Here is a 23,570-nt window from a genome sequence, read left to right on the forward strand (position 1 = left end):
TAGAGTTTAACTGACAAAAACTTTAATGCAACTAGAAAATTTTTCACCTCATTCGTAAACTTAATTCGAAATTCAGCCAAGACACTCGGTCAATATCGTCACTAAATCAAGTTCTAAAATGAGCGGAATACAAAAAATAGATGCACAATCTTAAGATTAAATTCAAGGAATTAGAGCTATGTTTATCAAATTATACTGCAAATTGCTGTTCAACAGGGAAACGCCACACTGACGTTGCACAGACGTCTCATCACGTAAACTCTCCACAAAATCTAAACTAATCAATTCAAAAAATTATAATTGCACCTCTCAATGTATAACTAAAACCGCTAATGCTAAATCTGTATCAAAGTTTGCCAGCAAAAATCTATAAATGCACTGAAAGATCTTTGAGTCATTGCTATTGATAACAATCAAATTATATGACAACTACGTAAGTACAACTAACTCCTTTCGAAAGCTAAACTGTCGTGATTTTCTTCAATTTTCTGATTTTCTCAGTAAAGTTTCTGCCGCTAATTGAAACATCACGCAATGATTTAAACTTTACCTATGTCAGTCTAATTCCATTCTTAAACTAAACTGTTGTAAATTCTGAGACTTCCCTTTTAGAATTTTAAGTGACTTTCTTAGTAAAGTTTCTGACGACAGTTGAAGGATCCACAGTCACACCAAACAAAGTTCTCTTCATTCGCTTGAGCTGACACGCTACCGACTTGAACTGATGATCGCTGTTGATGTCGTGACTCAGAACCCCTTTGCACTACACCAGCATTTGTGTATCGGTGGGCAAAAGTTAGTTCTTCACCCGCTTTTATATTCCTGTGGAACGAAGAGTCTGTTCAAACATTAGAATGTCGTGAATGGAATTTTATATTTCCCATTAAGTTGGCGTGCTATAAAATGGCGTTACATATGTCATATGTTTGCTTCAAAGATTTGCAGCTTTGATTGAATCAATTTGCTGGTCAGCGTTTTATAACGAATGTTATACTCAATAAGATACTCAGTAATTATGTAAAAATATGACTTCTCCTTGACTCAGTTACTCTATTCTGTACATTTAGAACTCTCCGGTATCAAATTCTAACAAATAGTACAAAATCTTATCTCCATGTAAACACCCATAACTTCCGTGCCCATAATCGAAAAGACCTCACTTCTTTAAAGCGATCAATGAGTGCATTTCGAGCAAAATAAGCATGTTTGTTTTACAATTCATTTGAGGGCAGTACCTTTTGGCGAAGAACGCGACCTCATGGAATCTGGTATCTCTCAGCATGTGGAATACAGGCTGCGCCACAAGATTGGGATCACAAGAATGCTGAAACAAAAACATTCAATTCACAAGTGATACAAAATTGTAAAAACATAGCCGGCAGATTGTCAGATAACAACAGCAAAAGAGACTGTTGATGCTTGTTATAACAACCGACAAATAATTACGTATGGAACAAAAAATAGAACATATCAGAGTCTAAAACAGAAAACTATATTGGCTGCGTTTTGCCTTAGATAAGATATTAAAAAATTATAAACTTCGACTTACAAGAGCTCCGCTGATTAATTTTTATCCAGATTAGGTTAACTACATTGACCTTCGGGTCGCTTGAAAAATAAATAAAAAAGATGTAGCTTAACAAGGATGCTCAATAATGTGCGTTCGCATATGATGTTTTCCGACTCACGCTCATCTACATTTTTGACTGAACTGTCGTTTGACTTACATTTTTGAAAAAGAGATAGTCAAAAAAAGATATTTGACTTTAAAAAATCGTTACATAAACAAACTAATTACTGAATTAAATAATGTCATGCCTCACTACAACGAGATCTGCCATTTAAAAAGCTACGAGAAAAAACAACAACAAAAGCAAAAACAAAAATTTCACGGTAAAAACTCATACTTAAATTCAAAAACACCTAGTAACAACGTCAAATTACAATCAGACAAAACCCTAACTAAACAAATTTTTTTTCCTAACTACAAAGCAGATCGGATCTTCCCTTAATGAGATTAGGTAACAAGTCGGCGAGAAAAAAGAAATAATGAGGCCAAATTCAAAAATCAATCAAAAATTTTTAAAACGAATATTTTCAAAAGTCTTGAAAATCATTAGCTTTTAACGAAAAAATTCATGATGAGCTTACTAAAAGTCATAATGAAAACAATAGGACGTGTCTTTGATTAGACTAAGCCATAGGAACGGACTGAAGATTTAGAAAAACTCAAAAAACTACGAACAAAAAATTACAAACATTGCGAAAACACAAATTAGTGAAGCCATCATTAGATATTATCGGAATGCTACGTACTTTTATTTCGATTTCAGTTCATACTAATTCAGCTTAAATTATACTGAGTGAATAAATAAGTCCAATTGGGCCACATTTGAAAATCATTAGGATCTGTTATTACGCGGTTGTGTTTTACGCGAAACACACCACTCATATAACATTTTCAAACACGCATATTGTCTTACAAACAAAACATCAGTCACGTCATCATATCAAAAACATTTTAATTTTTAAAATACAGGGAAAGGTATGGGACCTCTCAAGGATGACAGTAAATTACAAGCTGACGAAAAGAACAACAAAAAACTGAAAAAATTGAAAAATCCTTAAAAATCTTAAATATGTATAATATCACAAACTTTAAGACCATTTGCTATAAACTGAATGCTTCGTGTAATATCATTCAATCAATCCTCAATAACAAGCTTATCAGCCCGGTCAGCTTTTTACGTCTACCTAAAGAATAAAAGAAACAGGCAAAACCAGCAAAGTAAAAAAAATTGAGACACAAGAGTGTCGAAGCCATTAGAAATGATCTTTTCTGTAAAGACTTTCCTTTTTTCAATTAGTAATAGCAAAGGGATTCTTTTGTTCAACAATTTGACTCCAATAAATCAACAAACATGAACAAATACGTTAAATCCACGAAAGTTTTGAGAAAAACATAGTATCAACGCCATTTATTTCACTAGCTGTCAACGGAAGCTAATAAATACGCTAAGTTATGATTCAATGAGGCGGCAAGGATAATTTTCATTCATAAGTCATTAATAACACATGACAACAAGTCGTTAACTATGAAAACAATAACAAATACAGGCAAAATCCAAATCATGTTGAAAAGTGCAAGAAAAAGCCGAGGTCACTTAAACCATAAGCATTTGTCTGAAAACCGAATGTATGATCAATTTAACGTCTTCTCTAAGCCAATACAACTGTCATTCATAAGATAATTTGCTAAGATTCCAAAAGGAACCATAATTACGAAAAAAAATAGCCAAAACTTAAATTATTTACGAAAACTCGTGAATCGAAGCCACAACTCCAATAGTTAGAAGATAAAACCACTAACCAGATTAATTTAGGCTGGAGTAGAATAGAAGGGGGCTCGTTCATTACTGGGACTGACTTAAAGTTCACGAAAAAAAGTTTAAGATCAATTAATGTTAAAGAAAACCTCGAAAAATCAATTTTGAAGTCTTAACAGCCATTAAATTCAATAGCTTTCAACGGAAGTCAATAAAACCGGTCAGTTATGCCTCGATTGCAGGACAAGGATAATTGTCATGCATAGGTAATCAATAAGATATAACGATAAGTCTTATGACTACGGAAACAACAACAAAAACAGGCAAAAATCAAAAATTCTGTAGAAATATGCGAGAAGAAAGTGTCGAAGCCATTTACACCATCAACTTTTCTCTGAAAATTTATTCATGATAAATTGAACATCTCAAGGGAGATACCATCATCAGGATAAGGTGATAAGATTTCAAAAGGAACCAATAATACAAAAATATTAAAAAAAATTTTAAATTTTGAAATCTTGTGGCATTGAAGTCGTATAACAAATAGTTAGAAGATAAATACGCTAACCTGGTTAATTTGCTTGCACTAAAAAGGGAAGAGGGCGTCCTGTCATTACTGAGACTGATTTAAAATTCACGATAATAAGTTTATGATCGGTTAAATTTCTCGAAAAATCATTTTTAAAGTCTTACCAGCCATTAGCTGTCCACTAAAAGCTCTAGATAGGTTCTCTTAATGCTCATCACAAAATCAACTGCACTTTTAGTCACGAGAATAAGCCATAGGACACCAAAAATTCAGTGAAATCTCAAAAAGAAAGTCCAAATTTCATTTAAAATTACGAAAACTCAGAGTCGAAGCCAAAAGAAAACATTAGCGATTCCTTGAAAACGAATTTTTTGTTCATTGGGCTTCATTTGACTGTAAATGAAGTTTGTCATTAACCGAACCTCGATATGAAACGTAACTAGTCTCTAGGTGACTTAAAAAAAAACAAAAAAATATGAAAAGTTTTCTAAAATAGCTCTCAAATAGAATTGGAATTTTTTGAATGGTAAACTTCCCTATGAGAGCAGAACTAGTCTTTTAATCCCCATTCGTCTATTAGGAACACAAAAATGATTCATTTTGCGGCTTGAAATGTAATTTCGAATTACTATTTTTATAGAAAAAAATCTTAATTTTAAGAAAAAGTACACCAAAAGTGAACAAAATCACGCCCCATATCACGTGTTCACACATAACTTCAATCCTCGAAAACTACTGGACAAAACGAATTCCAATGTTTTGAGCTATTAAGACGTGATCATATACATGGTTACACGAAAAATCGATGCAGATGGCAAACAGAAATTAGGCTAACCAACTGACGTGGGGCGTATTGCTCTCAAAAGACCGGCCAGCTGTTGGCTTCGTCAGTAGCTAGCCACGTTACAGTGAGGCTAGTTTAGCTCAATTGAAGGGGCTTGAATTGAGCAGGGTGCACCGGAGGGCTGATGGAGTTGGGGCAATAGTGGAGCGGCTTGGGGGGCAACAGTGGGGGGGGCAATGGTGGGAGGGTGGTTTTTGGCTGCAGGGGCCCTTACGGCCTGAACTATGTGTAGGGGTTGGGGTGAACTTATGGAAGGGGCTGATGTGGGGGGGGGGGGTTCAACTCTAAGAATCTTCCTTCACACCATAAGTATAAGTCTCTAAAACGGTTTCTGTGAATCGCATACTTGGAGACTAGTTGAAGGGCTTAATGCCCTCTGGGCGCTACCCATTTATCCCGTTTTTGACAGGACTGATATAATTGCTACAAACTTCCTTTGAGAGCAATAGATAAACAATTCTCGAGCAAACAAAAATATAGACCAAACAATGCTAAAACAGACAAACCGGAATATGAAAATGAAGAAAAAACAACAACTAAACCAAGATTTCGGTCCAAAAATACAGACGCAACTTTATCACTTTGAACGTGGAGGCTTGGTTATAATTAAAGATTGGAACCCATCGAAAGGAAAAAGCCTGATTAATTCATTGTTCCCGGACTTTACACTCGACCAATTGACCATTAGGGACCCACGTGCTTTTCAGAGACGAAACTTTTTTTATCCGTTTCTTGAACAATTTTGACTGAATGGAAAGAGTAAACTTACATTGAAGAATTTGGTGATGTTGCCGTGCGCAGAGTAGTCCAAGTAAAACAGATCCTTCTCGCCTCTTGATGCATCTAAAGCATTGATTGCATCTCGCAATTATTCAAGGACATAAAACCCGGGGAGCTCATGGCATGAAGAACATCCATGAAATAGTTGTTAGTTTATAAATAAAATTGCTCATATTTCAGGCAAATGGTCTTCAGTTCTTGTAGATCGAAGATTAAAACTCTCAAACTATTAAGTACTGTGTGAGGAGCATTACCTTGCCAGTAGGAGAAACTGTAATTAAAAATTTACATCCTCGTAAAGGTTCGTATTAGATTTTAAGGTTGATATTTTTTGTCAATCAAATGACTTTTCAGTTCATAGAAAAGGGTGTTTTGGTTTTCAAGAGAATGGTTACAGCAACCGCCAACCCCCGGCTGTACGTAAGAGATCAACGACCATGTGTAAATGATATTTACACCCTATTTATAAAAAATGATTGTAATGACTAGCCCCACCTCTTAGAAGCCTACATAGACCATTTCAATGTTAAGAATTGCATTAGTCTGTTAACACAGGCCTTTGAACGCATAAATTTTGATCTAGGGGAGTAAACCATTTCCAAAGAGTACTTTTGTTCGTGTATGTTAGTGGACATAAAGATGTCCTACATGGAAAATAAAAAATACTCTGATGCTCTTTGTACCATAAGATGGAACAGAGGTGTCCTCATGTCTCAGAATCCCTCTCAGTTCATGAAGAGATTCCTCCATGAAGGGATTGGACAACATCTGATTTTGTTCTTCATCAGTTGCTGCTTTGCAGTTGTCACTCTTCTCCTGCATTTCAACATCCTGCAGCGGTTGGATCACGCTATCCCCAAAAGAGCTGTCATCGGATGAACTGAAACCAGAAAATGGAATCATCTGCAAGATAAGACATGATGGTGCGTTTACTATTTACCAGATGAAAAATCACCGAATTTTGATATATGTTTTTGAGATGTTCGCGTCTTTCTGCTTGGTTATGGAGGAGGGGTGGGGTGTATTCTATGTGCCCTGTGTCAGCCAAAAATAAATAATCTGTTAATCAATGATTCCGTTCAGGCGTTTCTGTACATGGATTAAGAACATACTGCTGTATAGTGAAGATATGATGATAAATCTTTCCTAAATTTGCACGACTCCTTTGTACAAGCGATGTATTTCAGGTATGCTATCAAATTGAAAGACAGATTTGACAAATATTCAATTTCTTCTAAAAGGTTGTATTTTTCAAGAATATAATTACACTGAGGAGAATCTTTTTTGTTTACAAAAAACGGCAGCACCTTAGATTTGATTCTTCTTCTCATCAGAGACGGTAGCCCCTAAATTTTTTATGCTCAAGAAAAACAACCGTGGTGATAAGTTCATTATTGCACAATTCTTCAGTACTTAATCAACTGAAAACCTACTTTTTCAAGTTTGTTTCTGATAAATAGTTTGTTTCTGAAAATAGTTGTCAAAAACTGCACGAAGAAGCAAAAAGATTTGATGAAATAATTATACTGACAAAGCAAATGCTAAAAGTTGTTTGTACATGTACACAAAGTCAACACCAAGAAATGTGCAAAGTGTGCGAATATTTAGATCAGCTATACAGATACGCAACCTACTCTCAACAACACACGTCGCATATTTAACAGAACAGCGGAATCAAATGATTAAAAGTTTTTGTCTCGAATTTCATTGATTCAAAATTTATTGGATTCGTTGCTGAGAAACAATAAATTTGAATAGTATTTACAATTAAAGAAATTAATTTATTTCTATGTTCAACTTGAATGCCTTTTCTTGTATTAAATTCTCTACATGAACGAACAAATATTAAGCATCTTTATTTAATAGGCTAAAATACAAACTAGCAGAACTAGCAAAAAAAAATTCTGGATAACGTACATCAAAATCCACTCAAAACCAGGATTTTTAAATTCCGATTACTATAAGCTTAAATAGCGCAGTGAAACATCTGAACAGCTTGAAGATAATTGCCCTAATATGGCCGGTAAAATCTAAATCTATGCAAAATGATCAAATTTTCTTGCAAACACCAGTTGGCGTTACCAAAGGTGTGTTTTGGCAAGAAACTTGAAACATCATGGGCGAACTTCTAGTGAAATTAAACAAGCAAATTTCTTCTCTGCGAATTTGTAATCTGATGCTTACAATCTGTTACCTTATGATCTGTTTATAATCTGTAACCTACAATTAAAGAACAACCAACGAAACAGTGAAACAAACTCACAAAAAACCACCCAAAAAAACTTCAGCCACGAAAACCATATAAAAAACAAAAAATGCGCAAACTTTGAATATTGCTATTTCTTCATTATCGCATTTGCGCATCATCAAAATTATACAAGACGGCTCGCTCGAGTCGGTGAATGTTCCAACCTACCTCTCAAGTTTGCAAAACAAATTGTAAAATCTGCCAGAGAAACCGTTGGGAGTATCAGAGAGCAACTTATATGCATTGGAGAAACAAACGTGTACTGTTCTAAAAAAATGCCGTTTTTTCTCAAAAGAACAAATTCTAGAAGGATAACTGTAGTACAATCTGAGAGATACAGACAAATCATACAAATAAATATACAGCACACATTAATTAAAGAAACACCAGGACACAAACACAAAGCCCAACACCAAAAAAGAAAAAAAATTTCAATCGTGTTTTGGCCAATTGGTCACTACTTAAAGTTTGTCACTGTTCATTTAAATCTGCTTTGTTTTCTTCTTACAAACTTATAGAGCTTTTGAGGCAATTGCATCGGTAACTGTAATTTTGACATTAAACGTTGGAACGTAACATTTTAAATTTCTTCAAATTTTTTTTCAATTTGATAACGCATGAGCACAACGGGACAAGTATGTTCTCAAAATCCCACAGAAGTGTTATCAGCGAGACTAAAAAACAGAGTTGCGGTATTGGACGAAAATTAAGTCTAAGTAGTTTTTCTAATTTTTCTTTCTGACAGTTTTAGCACTCTGACGCTAGTTCTGTCTAAACTTTGAATACACTATCTCTATCTCTCATTAAATATCCCTCTCTCATAAACACATACAACACACCCGAAACACGCACACCTATAAAAACACCAACACAAGCGCGTAGACACGCAAACACATACAAATCCATAACAATAATCTTTTTAATTTTTTTCTCTTTGTCATCCAATCGATACTTAAAACCCGTCACAGTTTACAAAAGTCTCGAATTTTTGTTGCTGGGAAACCAGGTTTCGAATTGCTGAGTCAATTGTATCGTAATAGTAAAAATGACAGTATAATCTGAAATGAAATTTTCGAATGTGCTCCAAATTTAATTGTCCTTTTTATGTTTCATGAGCATACGGTAACAATTAATTTTTCAAAACCTCGCAGGCCTATTATCCGTGAGATACAAAAACACATGGTTTGGCACTGGACATACTTAAATCCTCAATGTGTAACAAATGAAAGTATTTTTTTCTAATTCTTTATGATTTCTGCGTTTTTGAGCTCTTCCTCTATTTGTGTTTCTAAATATTTAACTCAAAATAACTCTTTTTCTCTCTGTCACATATATCATACAAATTGAAAACACGCAAACTCATGTACACAACCAAGAAGGCGCGCAAGCACACAAACACACATTAAACACATACAATACTCACCACCCAAACAAAATTCAACCTTTGACATCTGATAATTGCATAATATTTGTCACCGTTTATTTGGATCGTCATGATTGCATTTTTACAAAAAATGAGGTGTGGACATCGTGAAGCGTTTGTATCGGTAATAGTAAAATTGACACTGAAATCGGAAAAGAACCTGAATTAATTCGAAAATAATAATTTTTGTCGTTTATAATGTTCCATTAGCATAATAAGCCTATCCGCTTTTCGAAAAAAATTATGAAGACGTGTTATGTTAAAAACTAGATACAGTATACGAAGTTTTGGTTCTAAGTATTTTTCAAAGTGCAATGCTTATCAAAACTTTCGATCTTAAGTAATTTCTAACTTTGTAATAAGTCTAACAGTTTTTGCTCTCTGCCAATAGTTGTTTTAAACATGTAAAGAAACGTTGCAAGCTGTTCATAACACCTCTTATTTAGTAGCTTTGAGGAGCGTTGGTTATCAGTAAATTTAATGTTTTGTTCTATTCCATCTTTTAAGTAAGAGTATTTTTAAAGAAATAGGAAAAACTTTATAATTATGAGGACTGAAAAAGAAGAAACGTAAGTTTCAATTTACAGAAACGCCCAAAGACAGTAAAAAATCACTTCGAAGAGCAATTTTAAAATTCAGAGAAGTTTACAAAAAATTTGTCATTTTGAGCAAAAACTGTCAACCCGGCAATCCATAAATTCTCTAACTTTCACCTTCATCTATTCTTCATTATACTAGAGACGATTAGTTCGAGCTATCTGCTATGATATTATGAAGAATTAAAGAATACAATTAAATACAAGAGAAGGTTTTCCCGCTTTTTTAAAAAAATAAACTTGGTCGAACTGATGTCCATTTAATGATACTGGTTTTTTACATTTCCAAGTTTTTAAAAACACTCAAATAGTTAGTTTTCATTAAATGAGACTTTTTGCAAAAACAGCTCTAAAATTTTGAAAAGAATGCAATTTTTCTGCTTGTAGTTTTCCTTTCTGAAAATTGATTTTTCTATTTTTTCACGAAGTCAATAATTTCCGAAAAATTTTTGATAGAGAGCAAAAAATGCTTTGTACAATAGTTTTTAACCAGCGGAAAACACAATGACCAATAGAATTATTTTTTTTATTTTTAGACAGGAAACTGTAAAGCATCCTCCAAACATCTCCATTTAAGATAACTATATTCACTACAAAAGTTTGACTTTGTCTCGGTCTTAAATTTCAGTGCGCTCTGCCACCCCTCCCAGAAGCTCAGCCCCCGAGCGATTGTTCTTTTTTCTTCTCAATTTTTCCGTAGAAAATTCCAGAGGTCCTCCTTTTTTTCAGACTTCTGATCATTTCTTTAAAAAAATGGAAACTAAGAACTGAGGGCTTCAAAAATTGTGCCTTTTTCTCTACGATGCGTAAACCAAAGGTCAAATCTTTTAAATAAATTGAAAACACTGAGTAAACAAAAACATCAAATTTTAAGCAAACTGATCAAGATAAAGCGTCTTGAAAAACAAGTCAAACAAGCATCTGAAAAAGACCTCGCAGAATACAAGAAATGTTTTTCGAAGAAAAAACTTTTTGTAAAACTTAGATAAACACAGAAATAATTAAAATATATGCAAAAACGACCTCAAAACCCCCGACCGTCCACCTTGAAAAAACAGAAGCATCAGAAGATGGTGAAAAGGCTGAAATATTCAGTCAATACGTCGCATCGGTTTTCAATAATTTTTACATACACGTCCCAAATGAACGCATGATTGAGCTTAAAACAGTTAATTACACAGAGGATTAGTTTTAGCAAAAATTACTAAAGCCGCAATTTCAAACGTGTCTTAAATTCAATGTTTCCCAAAATATTGGAAGATAAGCCAATCAACAACGATATTCATAGAAGGCAACAAAGCTTTTGTAACTTGCCACCGTCTCATTAGCCTCCTCTGTTGCTGCTCAAAAGTTCTCAAAAAAAGTCCCTTTGATGAAAACTATTGTTTCTCGCAATGGACATTTCACCCAAGTCGGTACGGCTTCAAAAAAGACGTTTGGCAGCGATGCAACTGATATATTTCCTGAACAAGATAAAACTGATCCTGTATCTCTCTAAATAAGATAAAACTGAACTGAAGAACTGCAAATGGGTAAAGACCCTTGATATCAGCTCAAAATCCTGTTTTATTATTAGTATATATGCTAACTCATTGTTCGCTAGATTAATAGATATTATGTACAAATTTGACATGACGTTCTTGCAGATAAAAATCTGGAGATGTGACGGTGATGAGTCAAACAAGATCAGAGGACAATTCCGAGGACGCAGCATCAATCTGACAAAGTAAGGTACCATGAAATTCTCTTATTTTGAATTAATTAGGTATTCGCAAGATAATAGCATTTATACGACTGATACATCAATTATACCATTTTAGTGATTTATCAGTTATGTTTATCTTAACCGCCGCGAACCGTGCCCTGGCCGAATCGGACAGATTTTAACTATAGAAAGAAGACAAGGAACAAAAAATTGAAAGCTATTATTCATGCGGGCAAGTTCTTAATAGCCATTGTGGCAAAAAGAATCTGAAAACATAATGCAACCCAAATCGAAAAGTTGAAGATCTTTGTAATTTAACAAATTCAGAAAATTAATGAACTTCTATATTATTGGAACCGTTTCCTTAAAAAATCAATAATGGGGGATAATAAATACACTACAGTACAACGTGGATTCTCAAGTAATACTTAAAGATTTTAAGTGCGATTCGTCTAATTTCTATAAACTTTTGGCTGAAAATTTTTGCCAAAAGTAAAAAAAATTCTTTTGCGTACCCAAGTTTTATATCCTACATCGCGCTTAATGCGTTGGGTACAAAAAGAAATACTCTTGATCAAATGATTCTTTGCATCGTAACAAAGCACCGCACGTCTTATAACGACAAGCTCAATATAGCTTCGCATATATTTCGAAATGCAGCCAAATCATAAATCAATCAAGTTCCGATGCCGCGCCTGGAATAATCAAATATTCTCTTTTATGAGGTAGACGCCCACAAACAAAATAGGAGCAACATTCAGCCTAAATGTGAATTTTTAATTAGAGCAGCTCAATATTTTTGAGAAGTGAAATAATAAGACCTGTTTTTGGGCGAAGTAATTCCTTTGCCATTTATCTGAAATCCATTGCCTGTTAATTGTTGACCCTTTCTGCCATCAGCATTCAGTCCAACATTTTGTTGGCGATGAGTTATCGCACTGTAGGGCCCAACATGCCGATCGGTAACGTCGGAAACCAGATCCAGAGCAAAATGCTCCCGTCGCTCTTTCGCCACATTCTAAAACGATTTTCAAGTCATATTCGCAGGCAAAGCTACGTGTTACCTGTCTATGATAGACTGAGTCATAGTCATAAAGTGTGGGTAAGCTAAAGTAAGTGTACATAGACGGCAATAAGAACTCAAATAGTTACGCAGATGCCCAATGTTAACTTAGATAATTCTGAGAAGGATAATTATTCCACTGGTTATTTTGGCTGGTTTTGAATTATTTCTTAAAAAAATGAACGTGAAGTCGGAACCAATCATAAGTGGAACCAAAAACAAACATGGAAATGATGGAGATGTAAGCTTCTTTTCGTTAAAGAAAGTAGAGTATAAGCAGCCAAAGAAAGCGTACAGCGTTATGCTTAGAAAAATCCAAATTTTCTGAGCGGAACTCAGTCAGGTTCTGTGTTTACTTTAAGAGAACAAAACACTGTATTGAGTCAGTTGGCCACCTTGTCGCTCAAAGTAAAGAGGAATGCATTAGAAGTAGCCGTTTAGTGTTTTAACAATCAGGTAGACACAATGCACTTCACAGAGCAGCCAGCGCAATTGGCATTGACTGGTGAAACTGAAAATCGTTGTATGGAAGAAACTGTACTTAAGCTTAGGCGCCAAAGGGCACAATAAACCTGGAGTCCAAGTACCTGGACTACAAGAAACCACAAGGGGTGAGAAGAAAATACCACGTTCCAGAGATTCTAACAATCTATAGAAGCCATCAAGTGAGACGATAGAACTAAGTTTTATCCAGATTTAAGCAGTTACTTTGAATTCCACAGAATATATTAATGCATTAGAGATGTGTTTGCATTTAGCCTGGCATAGAGAGAGACTCAAAATGAGAGATGCATCACATCAGAGCGTTATGCAAGGCATTAAGCAAGGCACTGGTCTTAAAAACACGCATTATTATTTGTCTGGTTCATATCAAATGTCTTTATTATGAGCAAATTTGAATTACTGTAAATCTGTTTATTTCAAAAGTTCGCTGCACCATTAAATTGTTTTTGTGCGTAATTGTATGAAATGCAAACTATGTGCTACAACGTGTTAGTGCGGGACGAAACGCTCCTGGTGTACAGTTCATGCGCGACATAATTTTTAATAAACACTGATTACCTGGACAACTCAGACAAGTAATAGTTCTAATCGCCTACATCTCCAATCAACTGTTAAAGGTCGCTCACAAAAGTAAACGTCCCGACAAAAGTTTAAGTTTAAGCAATTATTGTAGTCGTGTGTCTACCTGTTTCTGTTTCCGTCATAATTGATGAGTCGAAATGTAATATTATGCTACAATAACATTTGAACCTCCATTTGTAGTAATCATTTTTGCATTTATTTCAACAAGTAGTTGTCCTTCTTCTTTTAACACTAGTCCCTATCTCATTCTACTACGCCTTTACGCTAGCTTTGACCGCGGTTACTCGAAAAGCATACATTATACATGATCTATTGTGACCGGCATAAATCAGCGCAGCACTCCGCTCGAGTTTATATTTAATCAAAAGCACATTCATTAGCATGGCAATGTTGGCAGTTCTTATGAACTTACTTTTTAGTGGTTTATTTAAAGCGAATAAGTCCAAAAACTCCAATTAATTTATGAACTTAAAAAAGAAATTTAAAATAAACTTTCGGTGGATCTCCTATATGTCTATAGGATTTATGGATCTATCCTGTACCCTCAAGCTTATCGGGCATAAAGATTTAACGCACCCAGGCGCACTGACTATTTTTTACATAGTAATGTGCTAAATAACAAATTGTAATGGGGGCGGCATAAAAACACTGGTAACCGAAACAGAATAGATTCGGATTTAGATCATTTTTCCATTAATCCGCCCGCAGCAAACTTCTGCAATCAACAGTGACACTTGCAATATTGCCATGACAAGTTAAACAATTCAGTTTTTGTTGTGCAAAAATTGGTGGCGCTTTGTGCAAAAATTGATACAAATTTCCTTTGGATCTATTCTGTTTCTACTCCACTCCTCCTCCAACTCCTCCTCCCCCCCCCCCCCCCCCAAATTATGTGTTCTTAATCTTATATAGCACGTTACTATGTAAAAATAATAAATAAAAATATGGGCGTCATAAAAATATATTGCCACTAAGCGGGGCGGGGGAACAGAATAGATCTCAAATTTCTTACCATTATCAGGACAAAAAAAAACTTGATGCCACCCAGGCTCGAACTGGGGACCTTCTGCGTGTTAGGCAGATGTGATAACCACTACACCATGGCACCTTAATTCCATTCCAACTAAGCAAATCCAAATAAGACCGAATTGTTTCTAGCTATGCATTATTCTCTGCATTTTAAAGCGTGACAAAATGCGTTCGCAATAATACCGAATAATGATCACCACCAATCGATGTGTACGACCCTTACCGGCAAATTCTACTTAAAAACATCACAAAGCCACGCAAAACTTACCAAAGTACTTTATTCAATAGCGTCTAACTAAAAAGAAATCTTGTCCGTGGAGAAAAAGACACGGATCACGTGGGATTGCGAAAAGTCAGCTTATAGTATAGAGGGGAAAAGCCCAGTCTGCGTTGGACAGAAATAACAGGGATCTTTTCAACAATTGCCTCCCCCTGGGGGAGGGGGAGGGGCAATTCTTGAATCGAATTTAAGCGAGCAATTTAATCAATCAGAGACGTCTAATCACAGCTGGCAGATTGCCAGAAAATAGCCGCAATATCTTCGTAGATCTGGAGTCTCAAACAAAAACAGTGAAAAAGACAGACCAAAATTCGCCTTTTCATTGAAGGCTGATACGTTATGTTATTTTTGATAAAAAATCTGTAAAACTTTATATGTCTCTATTAGAGCTCTCAAATAACCTTCATTTAGAGTGAAACACACCCATTTGACCTTATCTCTTTGAATTAAAGTAAATAAAAGTCAATTTCAAAGTGAGGAAGTAATTTTTGTGAGTGAGGAAAGTCAAGTGTGATCAAAAATTTAATCACACAAATGAACAAACATAGCAGGACAAGTCCTGACGCACAATTCAAAGAATTTTCATTGACTAAACAGAAAACTAGACCTAGAACGGACTATGAATGGATTGGGAAAATCATTTAGAACATCCGATCCAAAAAATTGAAAAAAACTAAAAATCAAAGTGAAATTGCCGCATGTGAACAAAAAACCACTAGCGAGAAAGCGAATCTTTTGTTCAAACACCGTTTTCTCACTCTACTTTAAATTTAGAGCGAAAAAATTTCCCGCCGCAAAACCACTTGCTTTTTCGCTCCACTTCCTGTTTCGGCGTGACCAAAACCACTGCTCCAATTTGACTTCAAAAATGATGAAAATGTGTGAACAGATCTTAAAAAAAAGACAGCGCCCCAATACAAATCAAATTCCTTGAATTGTAAAAAAACTCGCTCCACTAAGAACGAAAAATGACGTCTCGCACGCACCTCAGTTGAAATTGCATGAACGAATGAACAAAAGGCAGATTTGAAGTGGTTGTGACGTCATATGGTCGTAACAAAAATTTTGACGACGCAATAAAAAAAAAATAGCAGGACAAGTCCTGACGTACAATTCAAAGAATTTTCATAGACTTAACAACAAAAACTAGAATGGACTATGAAGTGATTGGGGAAAACCATTTTGAAAAAAAACCAATCCAAAAAATTGAAAAAAAAAACATTAAAAATCAATATGAAATTGCCGCACGTGAACAAAAAAATCACTAGCGAGGAGAATTGTTGATCAAACACCGTTTTCTCACTCTACTTTAAAATAAGAGCGAAAAAAGTTCACGCCGCAAAACCACTCGCTTTTTCGCTCCACTTCCTGTTTCGGCGTGACCAAAATCACTACTCCAATTTCACTTCAAAAATCATGAGAATGTGTCAACAGATCCTAACAAAAGACAGCACCCCAATACAATTGAAAGTCCTTGAATAGTAAAAAAAACCAAGAGAAGGCCAGTAATAGCTCCAGCTATCGCTAAGCGGCTATTAATAACGCTTCACGTATACGAATACTAAGTAATCCGAATTAGAAAACAAAGCGAAAAAAATTTTTCTGGCCGACTGGTGGGTCGGTGGGCGTGCTTCGCCACGATAACCGACCCGCGATTTCCGGATTACATCCTAAAGCGAATGAGAGACATGGCCTTGAACAGCGGTCCGCAAATATAGGTGATGAGAAAACACTCTATCGGAGCTTAGAATTCAATAAGAAACTCGAGTAGTTAACTAAGTAACGAAACATCAAGATAGAACAACTGCATAAAAAAGCGTTAAATCTAGCAATATTTTTTTGGCAGATCTTAGTCAAAGATGGATGACCGAGAACTTTTCGAAACCTAAAAAATTGAGCCTAAAACGAGCGCAATCGATTTAGTATATTAGTAGGTTCAACAAAAAATTCAAATATTTGCACTTTTCTGAGCTTTTTACGTATAATAGAGCAGATTTTATGTGTATAAAAACTTTTCTCAAGTGGCTAAGAATTGACGTAAAAAAACTTTCTTGCTGGATAGATTGGTTAAAATCGATTGCTCATTTCTATTATCGCTGCTCTTTTATTTACTCAGTTCCGGCCCAGAAGATGTTGGAAGGATTAGTACAAGCGGAGCGTGGGACGCTTTCGGAACCGAATCGGAGTTCTTCAATCTGAGCAGTAGGATAGTAACCCCTAGGGTTGGTTTCTTCAACTATCCAAATTAAAACACCGACCTCGAGGTGCTGCTAGGCGGGCGACTACCACTCACGATCTCGGGTTCAGAGCAGGTACATACTCTTCAAGCTAACATGCCCAAATCGCATTCGTGTACGGCTGCGCAAGAGCGTAACGATTACGATCATCAAATTCGTCAACGCCAACGATGGACGGAATTCCGGTTGCTTGGTTACCAGATAGAAAATGATTGGGTGTTATTGCGCCTAGGCCGGAGGGTCGGCGCTTACGGGCGTTAACGCTTAGTGCATATTCAACCAGACAAAAAGTAATGTTTCAAACCACATCTGTGAGGCGACGTGTAGCGAGGCTGGTATAAAAAACTATATTAAAACTACGGACCAACCTCTCCCAGATTTCACCTTGGTGTGGCTCACCCGGAGGATTGAAGCTCCACTTTATGCTCAAGTTAAAGTGCGATGTTGAGCGGGTTCCTTTATTCAATGCATTCAAGGAGCTGCTTCTCCGTTACGATAAAGTTCGTATCATTATCTGAGCAAATGATAGCAGGAACAAATTAACAAATGTGCGACGCGCAGCGAGCACAATAGGATGCTTAATGTCAAAGTCAATTTCAATTAGCCGTCGGAGCGGACCAGAAGAACGTTGAGACCATGAGGCCCAAGAAACGGTTTACTGAGGAAAGCGGCTTCTCCTCCTGACGGGAAGGATCTTCTTGACGAATTTCTTGTCAAGAAGATCCTTTCTGTCGGTACTAAATGACTCTCCTTGAGCAAAGGACTGGAGATGACGCTCGACTTCGTCAAGTCCAATAGGATCAAATGTTCTAGCATCTAACGTACGGTAACTTTCTTGAGATAGTAGAAGACGGAACATGAGTGCCGCAACACGAAGTAGTTTTTGATAAAAACTGAACTTATCAAATTATATTAGATTAAAGCTCTTTTGCTTAACGTACTTGGTTGCTAATGCGGCTAAAGATGTGGAGTCACTACCTTGCTCCTTGGTTACAATGCCGTGCTTGAAATCAACGATATCAGTATTTAATACATAAGGGATTTCCTTATGGCTCAAGAAGTCAGGACCCCTCACTCAGTTACTTGACTGCCAAACCTCAGCACACACACCACGCGGCATCTGCCGGATTATTACAAGTGGAGATGTGGCTCCATTGATTAACGCCGCTGCATTCCAGGATTTGCAAATAAGAGGGTGTTTTTGTTGTTTGAATATAGCCACTGCAGGACCATCTGTCCACAAACACTTTATTCACAGTAACGTTCAATGCTTGACAGATTTCCTTTTTCAAGCGTGCGGCAAGAAGAGCGGCTCGTAATTCCAACATAGGAAAGGTCATCACCTTCATAACTGCAACGCGGATCTCGCCCAGGACGAACAACACTATCTCTCCGTCATCCCAGCTTCGTCAATTGACACGCCAAATGTCTTTCAAGATTAAACGAGCACCTACTGTAAACGGCGCGACAAGATCAATTGGGTCGTATACCTTTGACGCAAGACTTGATACTAAGCGCTGTCTTAAACTCTTTGTGATGTTGCTATTATTACCCCTGCTCAAAACCAAAGAGTTATTGTTGTCATCCCACATTACTCCAAGCACGTGCATTGATTCTTCTTTGGATGAAACGATGATCTTCGACGCAGTAGATTGAGGGCACCCATCAATTCGGTCAGGCGGATCTGGCACATTGCTTACGAAGATAGTCAGCTTGAACGCACCAAAATGGAGAAGATCTACAAATTCCTTCAACCGAATGAGGGGCTTCTCGGGGGATTCCACTGAATCTAAGCAATCGTCCAATAGAAAACTCTCAACTACGGCTTTTGGGGCTTCCATATACTGTTTAGCATTATCAAGTGCCCTGCACTGCAATGCAAAGTTAGCGTAGGCGCAGATGGGCGAGTCTTTTGCCTCAAAAATGTGGCATGTATACTGATGTACCACAAAATTTGATGTAGGGTCCTCCCGCTAAAAAAGCGCTAAAATGGCTGATCACATGGTAATGCTTCAACTTGAAGGAACATTCCCTCGATGTAGGCTGATATGCAGATGGATGTTTTCTGAACTGTACGAGTACATAGATTAAGTTTTGTGGTGGAGCAGGTGCGGTGAATAACGACCTATTAAGAGATGCGCCATGGAATTTAGGTGCCCCATTAAGAACCCTACGAAACTTGCCAGGCTTGTTCCGATTAACAGCCGTATGGCGCGGTAGGTATCAATCCCGCTCGGAGCAACTTTCGACCTTGTGGCTATCTTTGACCCGTACTACGTAGCCCCTCTCTAAGTCCTCGTTAATGATATACGAATACTTCCCCTTATATGCTGGCCTTGTAATCCGCTACTCCAAAGATTTCAATTGAACCAACGCCGGGAAGTAATTATTGGGTATTTAGATGTTATCTTCAGCCAATAGCATTCCGACATCGTACCTTTCGCATCATGGACGATGATGTTTTCAAAATTTTAAAAATTTCTTGCGCACGTGCATCCGAGGCGGATCGTAGGTCTACTTGCTTAAGTGCGCCATACGACTCAATATTGTACCAAGACTTTGCCTGACTAGCGAGTTCAAAATCCTGCTTTATGTTAGCCTTAAAACAAGTCGAGATTAAACCTGAAGACGACGGTAAAGGAATAATGCTTGAAATCCATCCTATGGGCAAGCAAACGGCGAGCAGTTCTACTCGGCAGCGAAGTCCTCTAACGGGCGTAGGGCATGCTGCTCACCCTGTCCAAGTATCATCTCTATGTTTGCATGGAAATATGTAAACGGTGGAGAACGTCTAGGTAAGGATATGTTTCTTGAAGTGCATTAATGTTGATTACGTCGGCAACTACATTTAAATTTGCTTTCACATAAGTACTCACTTTAAAAGGTTCGAATGCTTGGTTTTCGCGTGGCTTTACAGTCTGTTCAATCAATTTGGTGTCAATTACCTCCTCGGTATTTATAAGCCTGAACCTTAGTTTCAATGCTTTACCGTGCAAACCAAGTCTATCTGCAACACTATTTGACAACCAAGAGTTACTGCAAGCGGTATCGCACAAAATCAAAACCTTGGTATCTTTAACCGAAGAATTAGGCAACTGCAATTTGGTAACCTGCACATTGCTGACAGATGACATTGCAGAGGTCTTATTCGATGGTTGCCCACTAGAAGGTTAAACCATCTCAACTCAATGGAGAAGTGTGTTATGGGAGCTGTTGCAACCATCTTTCCTACATTTTCTGGGAGTTGGGCACTGCCAGAACATGTGGTTTCCCTTAAACACGAGAAGCAGAGTTTTGCTTTGGCCACTACCTTGGCTCGCTGAGCGGGACACTTTTCTTTAAAAATCCGACACTCCCAGATGCGGTGGCTTTCTGTACAAACATTGCAGCGAGTATAGGGCGATGTTGTTTTGAGTCAACTGTGGTCTTGGTTACTGAGTTGACTTTGTCCTCAATTCATGTCATCAAGTCATGTGCCTTGGCCTTTTGCTTCAACCAATCGTCGAAGTAGAGGAGTGTCGGCTTTACACATTGCTTCTGGACCGTAAAGTGACGATGATTCTTTCATATTGGGCGGCAACTTTTGCACTGCCGTGTTAAGAAGCGAGGCGTTCTTCAAGTCAGCGTCAATTAAAGTGACTTAAAGACCCCGACTAGACTTGAGATGGTTGCAGAGTAGCTTATGTTGTCATCACTATTATGCATCTTCAGCGGTGGAAAAAGCTGAGTTTGTCTAAATGAGCACTGACAACTGCCTGTGGCTAACCAAATTTACGTTCAAGTGTCCAAAGTTCAAGTGACTCAGTAAAGGCGGTCTTTGCTTTTGTAGTTACTAGAGGTTTTAAGTAAGTCAGCTTGGCATCATAAGTCAGTGACTTTAAATTTATGAAGCACTCTTAAACTGCCCGAACCATTCTTGCCACAGCAGAGGGTAAGAACTGCACTGTGACATTTTCCACTCGGGCAAAGAATCGTTCCTCTTACTAGTAACTTCGTCCGCCAACTGTTTTATCAAATCCCCGGAGTTCAAAGAAGGCGCCGAAAGTGTGGGATGCGGTGATCCACTCCAACACAACAGGTTTGGAAAGGTAGCTTCATACAATGGAGGAACGGTGCAAGTGACAAATATTGGGAGGTACTTATGGCAGAACTACATGGATTAGGTTGCATGAAGTCTGACGCTACGTAAGCTTGAGGCCTTACGACTGCCTGTACCTGAGTGGAGAAGCGAAGCGACGTAGGGACACGAACTCAGGGGCATGTACCTCTGCTGTAGGGCCGGTGGACAAATTACGCATGGCACAAAAACATTTGCAGGAGAATTACTCTGTGCGGGTGGAGAGGGCGGTATTTGATTTGGAATTTTTTGCCATGCGGTCATTGACATTTGATGCGAGAGCAGGTGGTAGTGGCGCAGGAGCAAAAAAAGCTGGTGAAATTAAGTGGAGTTTCGGGGCCATAGGGGTTCAGGGCTGGAGGTGGAACGAGTTCAGGGCTGAAGGTGGAACGGCCGAGGCGTTTATGTGTGCTTGTGGCTGATTAAGGATTAGCGGATCTTTAGCTAGTGCATATCACGGTGGTGAACGAGGAAGGCTGAGCAGGTTAAACTGTACCCGCAAGCTTGACCTGCGGACTAATTTGTCGTCCAAATGCAGACCATCGAAATGCATGGTAGCCTGAGACAGCTGTCGAGCGGTGTTCGGGGGTTCAATTGTGCCGGCACAGCAAATTTTATTGATGGTGATAGAGTTGTATATTGAGGCTGTTGCTGTTTCTGAATGATGTTAGTTTCAAGAGGTTAAATAATCCTGTAAAATAAAAACGGGATTCCTACTACTGGTCTCTTCCGGCCTATTGACAACGAGGTTGATGTTAGCCTCAACTTGACCATGTGTATTCAGATCCAGATGATGCAAGTTAAGAGGTTGAGCTGAAGAAGCACGAACAGCAGTTGCTTGGTTTGATTGAGCAATGGAGCCCGAAAGGTGCAAACTTGATTCATTTGCAACATCTACCATGATCCCCGCCGGTGATGAATTGACCCAAACTTGAACTAATTTCCTGCGCTTTACCGCGTATCTTTCAGTAAACCGCTCGCTCAGTTTACCTGTGTCGGAAACGTCCACTGATGATTTTGTCATCAACTCAATCTCTTCAAGGACTCCAGCAGCTACCTGCTTACGATGTTGCTCCTCAAGCTGCTGAATTTCCAATTCTCTCAATTTCAATTGTTTTTCAATTTCAAGGCGCTACCTCGCAATGCGCAGCTCATCCTCGTATTGTTTTTCAAGTTTTCTTTTAAGTTTGGATAATTCTAATTCAAGTTGACGCTGGCTCGAACTCTTTGAGGAAGTCATATACGATCCTGATTTTGAATGGTGAGATGTATACTGTTCTGTCGTATTTGTCTTGGACTGAATCAATGTACCCTTTGGACTGAATCAATGGACTGAATCAATCAAATAGCTCCTCATTCTTTTCAATTACACTATTGAATGCATCTTTGGAGTTTACAAACGGATGTTCGATCTTAACTTTCCTGTCCTGCTTATCAATAGAATTGTTGATGTCGCTATAGATGTTACTAAGCCCAGCCTCTAATTTTGCCCTCGTTGTAAAAACTTTTCCTGTAATACTGCCGTGATCTTATTAAACAGGAAACAAAAATTAAATTTGGTAATACAACAGAAGTACACTCACATGCACACAACACAAAAGGGTTAGACAAAATCCTAGTATGGCGATTTGCCCAGCAAACCTCCAAAGAACAAGGTGTTCGTTGAGTACAAAAGTACCCGGCAAAAAAGGAAGCACAACGCGAGACGGAACGGGGAGCGGAGCGGGCGAGAAAAACACAGAACAAGGGACGCACGGCGCAACGGGAAACGCGACGGATGGAAGGAAAACGTCGGGCAAACTATGCACGACGAGGCGGGCAACGGATCGTACGCAATGGAAACGCCGAACAAAGAGCGCTCGACGCGGTGAAAAGACGAGACGAACAGGTTGGAAACGCCCCTGTTCGGGACGGGACGCTGAGCGAACGACACAACGAAACAGGAGAACGATACGGAGGGGAAAACGCCGGGCGGACGACGCAAGACGAGACGGGAAGCCGGAACAGAACGGGTTGTAACGAGGAAGAAACAAGCGAGGAGGCAGGAGGGACTATGCTAGCAGAATACAGCCACAAATTCAAATAAACAAACTAGCCGTAGCTCCAGAATAAACTAAAATCGCACCCTAGGAAGGAGAGAAGCGACCGCAAAACAACCAACCAGCATACAAACAGAAAAAATTTACTACAGCAAAATTTAACATATTACATCATACATTAGATAAACGGGGGGAAAGGAAGACACTGCAAAAGTGCGACATTGTAATCTTGAATCTTTAAATCTAATTTGAAAACCTTCAAATATTG

The 23,570-nt window shown here is 37.8% G+C and overlaps 1 protein-coding gene and 1 non-coding gene across 3 annotated transcripts in view; both read right to left on the reverse strand.

Annotated features, from left to right (window-relative positions):
- Positions 1 to 242: 242 nt before the first annotated feature.
- Positions 243 to 23,570, reverse strand: part of LOC142348870 (uncharacterized) — a 157,003-nt gene continuing 133,675 nt past the window's right edge. For both annotated transcript variants that reach the window (XM_075400394.1, XM_075400393.1), the window contains exons 16-20: positions 12,273 to 12,469; positions 6,163 to 6,359; positions 5,469 to 5,542; positions 1,236 to 1,324; positions 243 to 822 (exon numbers count right to left, since the gene is read on the reverse strand). In XM_075400394.1, the coding sequence (XP_075256509.1) occupies positions 630 to 822; positions 1,236 to 1,324; positions 5,469 to 5,542; positions 6,163 to 6,359; positions 12,273 to 12,469 (750 nt within the window). In that variant the 3' untranslated portion in view covers positions 243 to 629. The remainder of the gene's footprint in view (positions 823 to 1,235; positions 1,325 to 5,468; positions 5,543 to 6,162; positions 6,360 to 12,272; positions 12,470 to 23,570) is intronic.
- On the reverse strand, positions 14,636 to 14,708 carry Trnav-aac (transfer RNA valine (anticodon AAC)). Its single transcript has one exon. It is a non-coding gene; the product is annotated as a tRNA-Val (tRNA).

Source organism: Convolutriloba macropyga, chromosome 1 (genome assembly GCF_964194025.1).
Source record: "Convolutriloba macropyga chromosome 1, txConMacr16.3, whole genome shotgun sequence".
Lineage (NCBI taxonomy): Eukaryota > Metazoa > Xenacoelomorpha > Acoela > Convolutidae > Convolutriloba > Convolutriloba macropyga.